We start from the raw sequence: 9,303 nt of genomic DNA on the forward strand, positions 1-9,303 counted from the left end.
GGAGGAGACAGCCTTTGAGCGCACACAGAAAATGGCTACAGGTACAGTCATACAGCACAAGGAAATTAACTTGGCCAAAAGCTTTGCAGCCTCTCTTGTGCCCCAGTGAGGAGCAGAATGCCCCTCGCTGCTCTGACTCTGTACCTTTTGCAGTGCGTACCTGCTGCAAATCTCTTCTAAGAGGTTACCAGCATTACGGCTTCCAGCGAGACACGTCAGCACACAGATCACGAGAGATGATTTCAAATAGATTTTCACTGGTTGATTATATAAACGATGCCTCTTACAGCTGGAATAACACCTCAAAGGCAATATAATGACGACATGACAATGTATGTAAATCAAGAACTGCATGTGGGTTTATTTTACACTTGAGAAAACAGTGGATTTAATTGTGTGAACCAAAATGTACTGTACAATATTAATGATAAAACATCAAAATGTATAATTCATAGTGCATTGCTTGCTTTATTTTTATTTATTTATTTTTTTTGTCAGATAGTTCCTTTAAGTACATGCATCTGGAAAGATGCAGGTGCCAGTAAAATTCCTCTATTTATATCAAGCTGCAGGAACTAAATTTTATTCAAAAAGTGTGGTTTTACATTATATACACAGAAATCGAATATAAAATGACAATATAAAAAGTTAAAAGAGAAAGCATACAGCCAGAAGGTACAAAGAAAGTTGAACAGTTTAAAATGGTACGATATGTAACATGTATTTTTTTAAGCTGATGCTGGCAATTTACAAGGAACAGAATCCAACATTTGCCCCATTTTTTTTTGTTTTCATTTACCAATGCAGCACACTATAGAAAGGTCAGCTTGTACCAAAGCTTAACATTTGTAAATAACTATAAACTGCAGTATTTTACAGAAAAAAAAAACTAAAAGAAAGAAAAGAGCATTTTTACATTTGTTTTAAATAACAGCTTGCATACTTTTTTTTTTTTTTTTTTGCCAAAAAGTGGCAATTCTCAGCATCCAGAGGATTTGGGCATAGTGGCAACTTGGTTTGCTTTTTTTTAATTATTATTTAACTTATACAGTTGTGGCTTCCTAACCCCTTGAGTACTACACAGCTCTCCTTCTTCCAAGGACTGCATGCACAATATCTTCACAAACCAGTTCTGCATTAAAAAAAAAAAAAAGGAAGCTCATTCATTAAAAAAAAAAAGTCCTGCTTCCGACACAGCTTTTATTTTAATGAAATGCCTTTAAGCCTTTTGTTTTATTTTGTTTTTCCTTATTTACTTATTTAGTCACTGGGAAAGGCACAGAAATGCTATTACAGTTCTCAGAGGGTTAAAACTTGACACTACCAGGTTCTGTGACCTTTATTGTCATGGCAACTTTGTAATTTTAGGATGTCTCTTTATCATTGTTCTTTGTGTCTTTCTTTACGGCTAAATTAATGTCTCTCAATAGTGTCTCCCACTATATTCTACAAAAGATAGCTTAACATCAAGGACAGATGTTGAAAATAAAGGTCAGACTTTGACTCACAAAAAAATAAAAACAGAAACAAAAAAATAACCATGCACAGATCAGACAAAGAGCATATAAATATAACTACAAAATAAGTGTAAGAAAAACCAAGGTCCAGATAGGCAGTTCAGCAACAAAAGTAAGACTGATTTCAGAGGCTCAGGTCAGGCCTAGTGCAGTACTATGAAGAAGTTTAGTGCAATGTTCCTGTGGTCACTTGCATACCTGGCTGCTTACCTGGACGCTACTGTTTTTCTAACTCAGTTACATAGATCAGATGGTCCTCTGGGGACTTGCCGTGTGTTTTACTAAGGTGCAGTTTGACTGCATGCTTGCTTGCAAAAGTTCGGTTACAGAGCTTACATTGGAATGTGGAGCCTAAGTCCTCCTCAGCAATTCCAAGTGAGCCCAAAGTCTTGTTTGCGAGGACTTTTGAAACATTCTGCTGTTCTTGAATCTGATTAAGTGGCAACTTTGACAGATCCTTCAAACTAAACCCTAGGTGTGTCTCTAAGTGACTTATGTATGTAGAAGCAGTCCTGAACTGAGAGGCACAATCATTGCAAAAGAAAACAGGATGTCCCGTGTCCAAGTTCTTTAAAAATTTAGTTCCACCTGTCCTCCTTAGCTGATACTTCACATTGGCCAGCCAGTGGCTAATTGTGGTCATGGAAAGACCAGTAAACTTAGAGATGTGTACCCGCTCTTGTGGACCTAAGTCCGACATAATGTATTTGCCTTCTGGGGTCTCCCTCAAGCTGGAAGCAAACTGGGCTTGAAGGATCAGAAGATGCTGAGGGTTCCAGTTGGACTGCCTGCCCTTCCTCTTGTGTACTGGTGACAGTTCATCCAGAGCTTCCTCAAAACTGCTCCCGTCAGCATCAGACTTCTCTGACACGGTAGAGGGAGTTGAAGACTTGGGTGTCAAACGGCCCGTGAGGTTCTTCACCATATCGGAAATATCCAGCAGGGCACTCTCCCTCAGCGGGGATGAAGCAGAGTCAGCCACGCTGGAAACAAGAGGCTTGTTTTTGGACTTAGTTAAATCAATAGGTTGATCACTGTTCTCATAGTAATACCGGTCAATAGCATCAGCCTGCTTGACTGGAGTGGTTGGGTAAATGGGTTTGTCCAACATGCTGTTACTAATTTTGTACAGCATGGCCAAAGGGTCCAGAGAGGGGCTTACCGGCTTAGAAATTTTGCCTAAGTGGGTATTCATAATGGACTGTAAAGCACTCAATGGATTAATGAAGGATGGCTCAGGTGAATGATCTGTGATAATTCCTAAATTGTTACAGCCATTTGCAACCTTTGTTTTAAGTGGCTCTGTACCATTTGGCGTATGTGCTTCTGCTGGACTATCCTTTTTGACCTTCTGAACTTCTGACTCAGAGCTCTTCTTTGGCTGCTGTTTGTTATTTATTTCTTCTGCTTTTGGGAAATCCTTGTTTTCTTTAGCAGCAGGTGACATGGGTTTAATGGGAGAACTCTTCTCCTTCTCCAAAGGCTTCTCTTCCTTCTTCACGTTGATTTTACCTGTAACTTTCTCCACTAGTTCCTCCATAGCAGATACATTGCTCTTGTGAGGTGGGGGTGTGAGATTGCCTGGGGAATGGATGAGTGCGTTGTGTTCTGACGACAGTGATTTCACACTGCTAGCGTAGGACGGCTGCATTTGAACGCTCTGCACCGCAGGCTGAAGGGGTTTGACTGTTCCTGGGAGCTGGTAAGCTGCATGAATACTGGGATATCCTCCCCAGGAAGGGGCTCCATTCTGGGCTTTGCTGATGGCTGTTGTCACTGTGTTCTCCAGGGATTTCAATATGTCTATTCCGCCTTTAGGACTATCATCTAGGTCCTCCTCTCTGAGGTATTGATACAAAGTTGTTGGCTCAAATTTCTCTGTAGAGTCCTCACTCTCTTCTTTAATCTTTTTCTCTGTTTCGGTGACCACCAGCTTTTCTTTCTCTAGGTCTTTCTTTTCCTCCGAGTTTGTGGAGCCTGCTGGGGAATCGGGCTGCTTTTTAATGTTGGAGGCTGGTAGCCTTGTGTGGGTGGTGGGTGGAAGAGGTATAGACTGTATTTTCTCCTCCACCACTGGGTCCAACACCAGCTGTTTGCCTTTTTTGGAAGCAGAATTGGTCACCTTCAAGAAATGACCGGTGACCATCATGTGAGCAGTGAGCTGCTGCAAAGTATCATGGGAACTGCCACATTCCATGCATTTCAGTATTTGGGCTTTGCGTGCCTCAAACTGCCAAGTGTAGCTAGCACCATTTTGATAGCCATAGCGGTTGTTCGGAGTCACGTAGGGGTTGGCAGTTTTCTGATCCTTTGCAGACTCACCCAGTGAAGCTTCTGCCGTGATCCCTATTGGCTCAGGTGAACAAGGCGAAGCCAAGTCCTGAAGTGCTCGCTTTTTGGTAGAAGGGACCAATTTGGTGATGGCTGGTACTGGCTCCTTCAGAGGCACTTTCTGGTAATGCTTTGTTTTTATCATATGGACGCTGAGGTCTTGCAAAGACTCAAACGAATGCCCACAGTACATGCACTTCAGCACTTTCTGGGCATCCTCTTTGCCTTCCATTTCCATAAGCGATCGTTTCCTAGGCTTTGACCACCGCTTGGTCTTATCAGCTTCTTTATCTCTGTTGTCATCACGGTAATGTCCAGTTTCATTCATGTGCACTGTTAGCTCCACCAGCGTGTCATAGGCTGCGCTGCAGTCTTTGCATCGGAACTTGCTGGCACCAGTGAACACAGACCCATAGAGTTTATTGTTTTGCCGGTAAAGCTGTACTGTGCTGAAGAGACTCGGCTCTGGGAGAAGTCCATACGATGAGGTCTGCTGCAGAGTTTTAGCTAGCGCAGCTTGGTGCCAGTCGTAACCTGACCCACCACTGTTACTATTACTGTTACTAGTACTACTGGTGGTTGTACTGGTACTAGTGTTGGTACTGGTAGCACAAGTACTCTGGGAATTGGTATTGGTGTCAGTACTGGTGGTGTTTTCATTCTGGCTGATTCCGTTGTTGCTGGTGGTTGGGTTAGATTTCTTTAAGTCCAAAGCTAAACTGGACCAGCAAGTCTCTGAAAGCAAATTTGCATACACAGCTTTTATTTGTGCCAAGCTGTCCTGTGGATAGGAAACATTGTCTGTGCACTGAGGATCCTCTTTCTCTTCTTTAGAGGAAGTGCTTTTGAAATGGGCCAGCTGATCGCTGTTTTCACTAAACGGCGAACCATAGCCTGCATCCTGATTAGTTGCAGTGCTGACTGGGGAGTTCTGGTAGCTTTGAGCCTCTTTGATCTCTGCTTCTTCATTGCACAAATACTCGTTCTCCTGGATGTCCAGAGACAGCCCATCATCTTCCACGCTGTCTTCATCTATTTCTGCTGCTTTCAATTCTTCCTCAGGAACATATGCTAAAATACAGGAGGGGAGATGGGGGGAAACAAGACAAAGTTATCGAACACACACATTTTACATGGCTCTCTTCTGCACTAAAAACAGTAACCACGAAGACAAATTTTGAAGATACATCCAAAACCGAAACTCACCATCACTCACACACTCCTCCTGTAAATCCACATACTCTGTCATGGTTACAGTTTGATATCAGTGATACTGAAGAATAAACTTTGACTTCAGTGGTAAAATATGTGCCAAGACCACAGTAAATACCATAGTATCAAAACTAAAATCAAACAAAGAGCCTATTAAACTAGTTTCTATCAACTTAAAAAATGGCCTGGTACTGAGCTGTGTTTACTGCACTACATATGTATGTGTAACACGTTGCAGCTGACCTGCATCCCTCAGACCATGACGCTCAGAATCACTGACTTGACCAACTCTACCTTGTCAGTTCTGTCTTTTCTTGCAAACTGGCTTTAGCTACAGCTCCAGGGGCCATTTCTGTGTCACTGATACCTGACTCTAATGAAGCCATACAGGGCAAGAGTGTCAGGTCAGCTGTTCCCAGGGTCTCCTGGTGGCTGGCTGTACTGTGTCCATCTGAGAGCAGAACAGCTTTCATTTTTGAAAGGTGAAAAGAGAAGCAAGACTGATTGCTTTCTGAAATGGGTAGGATATAGTTTGCCTCCTGTTATGATCTGATGTGGGTCCTGCATTTACCATTTTGAAAAAAGCAGTCAGAAATGAAAGGTAAATGCTAGAGATTAATTTCTTAAAGCAACAAACAAAAACCTTGAGATTCCCTTTGCAGCTTGATTATTGGCTTATGGAAAATATGAAACTTTGCTATTGCATTGCTACCTGTGAAACTATATGATCTCACCAAACTATGTGTTTATCTATATCAAACTATTTGTTAAACCAGCAAATATGATATTCATGAGCAGATGGCCATTACATCAAAACACATTTACTCCAAGCGCTCAATTCACAGAAGTGACTTACATGTACCTAAGTGATAAATGCACACTTTCATTGCAAAGCAAAAAACATAGTTGTACACATTTCCCTCCAGTTTTGTAAAAGAAGCTTAAAAAAATCACAATGCTAATGGAATGTAGATCATTTATAAGAATGTCAAGGTAGAAAACATGGATTATGAACAATTTTCAGTAACTGAATAAAGAAGTGCCTCCTTGTCAGGCGAACTCTGCAGCAAGTGATGCTGAAATGTGTCCTATGTCCTTCCATGGTACGATGCTGAAAGAAAGCCAGAAAAGAGGCACTTCTGCTCCTATGTGGTATGAAGAAAATATGTATTATCCTGTTAACAAAGCTGAGGTCTTCTTCAACTGGGGGGAGCAAAAGTACAAGTCGAGCTTCTTTTTGTACACAGTTGCTAATATATTCTGAAATGTCTTTTCTGAAAAAAAAAAAGAATCTTCTTCATTGCAATATGAATACTCTTTGAAACATCTCTTTCTTTTTCTTTTTCTTTTTTTTTTTTTCTTTTTTTTTTTTTGGTAGAAAATAACAATATTACGGTAAGTACTGCATTATGTATTCACCTTTGCAATTCAGTCTTAATGCAGCCCCTAACTGCTTCAGCCTGATCTTTTAAGATGAAGTAGGAAAATACTCCATCTAGTACTGGGGTTGTGCTGAACCTTAAGATGCCCATTGCATTTTTCATCTGTCCCCTAAGTGTCAATTTTTTCAGAAGATAATTTTACTGTTTAGTTTTCAAAAAAGTTCTAATCAGAGACCAATTCCTTACAGATAAATCAGCCTCAAGTGTTTTCTAATATGTTTAAAAGGACAAGTGAGTACCAAGCACAATAAATAAAAGTCAGAAATAATCCTGGGGTCAAAGGCCAGGAAGATGCCAGAAAAGCATTGTAAAACCAGATGAAAATATACTCCAAGAGGTGTTTTGTCCATAAAATGAAGAATAGAATGCAGAAGCAGTAAGAGAATTGCGAAGGCAGTCAGCCTCCCTGTCCTGCAGCAATGCTGCTGTTGAAACACTCTGCAGATATTTGAGCATGGTAGGACCGCCGCAGTTCTGAGCTCTAGGTATGCACATGGAATTCATTCCCACAGTTACAGTCTAGGATCTCTTAGCTCTCTCATTCAACACACCTGTTTCCAGTAATTTCTAATGGCAAAAGACAATACATTTTTAAGTTTCAGAAAAGTGAGGAACAGTTAAAGAAGAGTATGGTTTCTGATTTAGAAATTTCTTTTAAATAGACAAAAAACCTCAGAGACCTAAAATGCGCAACAACGGGCAGTTACCATCTGGCATTCTTATTAAAAAAACAAAACCAAAACAAGTACAAGCTAAAAACTGAGAGGACACACATTTTGAGCTTTTATGAACAGGAATCTTTTCACTAACCACAGTGCAACTATGCCACTTTTCTCTAATATTCACATCCCAATATTTTTAATTACTAGGTGCAAAAAACTGTTGTAAGATGCTGGATGTTCCTCTAGTTGATACAGTTGAGATAAGGATCTGTGTGAATTATTTGCTTATATCTCTTTACTTAATTCTAAATTGCAAAAAAAAATATTTTTATAATTGCTATATATAACCATCTAAATATCTGCTTAAGTAGAAACTCTACATGATCCACTGCCAGGCCTTTCATTTTCCTTTATTTACTTATGATGGCATTTTCTCTATTCTCATACTTTTGCACTGTATCATAAAAATAAAAAGGAGTTAAACCACACAAGAAACATTAAAATTACATGTAAGGTCCATGTTAAACTGCCAAAGCAAAGAAACTGAGTGTTAGGGTGAAATATCCATCTTTTACTTACTTTTCCTACTCTTTGGTTTTGCTGAGACTACTACACGATTGAGTTCACTCCCTTATCAACACATACTGCATTATAAGGGTTAAAAATGTATAATTGTCCAGAACTATGATTTTCTACAAATTCAGAATTTAAGCCAGTTCTAAAAAACCCCTGAATTTGTATGATGTGCACACCCACGTGTCTGTACATGTATCTAAAGTCACAAAGAAAAAATGCTTCTTAACAAAAAGGAGAGTAATTTATCTGTAATGTTTAATTTCTATCACTGCAATCAAAAAATATTCTCTTTAATTCCTCTGGTTATCATAGGATAGAGACAATACCTGCTCATTCATGACTACTAATGCTTATGAGATGAATAGCAGCACACTCAACATATGGTATTTTGCAAGGTCAGTGCAATTCTCTAACTAAAAAGGTTTCTGTAAGAGCTAACACAGAAGCAAACAAAAGGAAGAATGTTAATTCTTAAAAACATGTATGTTTTACTAAAATTCTCACAGAAATTTGACAAATAAATAAAATTCAGTATTTTAAACACAGCAAAAATGTTCCTATTACAATTACTTGCAGAGACAAGTAATATATTGTACCTTAAATAAAAGCATGAGATGTTCAGATTCTAAATTATAAAATGTAGATCAACAGACAGATTTCAGACAACATATCTTTCTGTGACCAAGCAACTCCTAGCAATCTTCTCCGGACATTCCTGTATCTGCAAAGACACCGCTGGTTTACACATGTCCCAAAACCACACAAAAATATCAAGTGCAGATATAAGCCATGATCCTCCTCAACAATAACTATATTCAAAGTAGAAAAAATTACAGAACATAGCATCAGCTTTCCTCTTCCTTCTCATTTGTATCTGGACAGACTGAGGCAAATGCAAGGTGTAAAAGGGGGAAAAAACCTTCAAATTCCAGACAACTAAAAATTAGGGGGAGCATTTTGTATTTCTTTTCTTCCTATTAAGTATTGCTATTATTTTTTTGCCTATAAAATGTGCCTTCTAGATGCCAATGCTTCCCCATAGATATACTGTCATCTTTGAGCAGTGTTAAAAGCTGTGCATTCTAATCTAAGTGGACATGAGACGCTATATATTGTACGTGTGAGTAGCACAGCACATTGTGTTTGCTTCAGTGAGAATATTTACACTATAAATACACATCCATTGTTTGAAAAAGCAGACAGAGATCTGAAATGTAAGGATGTGGTTAAAAATACAAATATTCTCACATAAAACCTTTCCACAACCTTGGAACGGTGCTTTTGAAGGAATCTGTCTCTACGGAGGTATTCTTTTCCATTCAGAAAGGGATTCAACATTGAATAAATTATTTTGAAAAGGACCAAAAGTAATGATTGTATTTGGTTTTAATAGTGTACGAAATTAAATGCAGAAAGCTCTTCAAGACCCGATTTTAAATCCTCCAAATAAATAAATTTATTCCGAAGAAACACCTAAGCAGTGAAGGTCACAGTTCAGTAAAGGAATTGAATACTGAAATAATTTTCACTGAAATACGTATTTCATAGTTTCATGAATAGGGA

The 9,303-nt window shown here is 39.1% G+C and overlaps 1 protein-coding gene across 1 annotated transcript; it reads right to left on the reverse strand.

Annotated features, from left to right (window-relative positions):
- Positions 1-335: 335 nt before the first annotated feature.
- TSHZ1 (teashirt zinc finger homeobox 1) lies at positions 336-5,497 on the reverse strand. Its single transcript, XM_017746175.1, is given in 3 exon segments — positions 336-4,945; positions 4,947-5,007; positions 5,010-5,497. Coding segments are annotated over 3 exon segments (3,360 nt in total). The 5' UTR covers positions 5,098-5,497; the 3' UTR covers positions 336-1,734.
- Between the last annotated feature and the right edge of the window lie 3,806 nt (positions 5,498-9,303).

Source organism: Corvus brachyrhynchos, unplaced genomic scaffold (genome assembly GCF_000691975.1).
Source record: "Corvus brachyrhynchos isolate BGI_N302 unplaced genomic scaffold, ASM69197v1 scaffold409, whole genome shotgun sequence".
In the NCBI taxonomy this organism is placed as follows: domain Eukaryota; kingdom Metazoa; phylum Chordata; class Aves; order Passeriformes; family Corvidae; genus Corvus; species Corvus brachyrhynchos.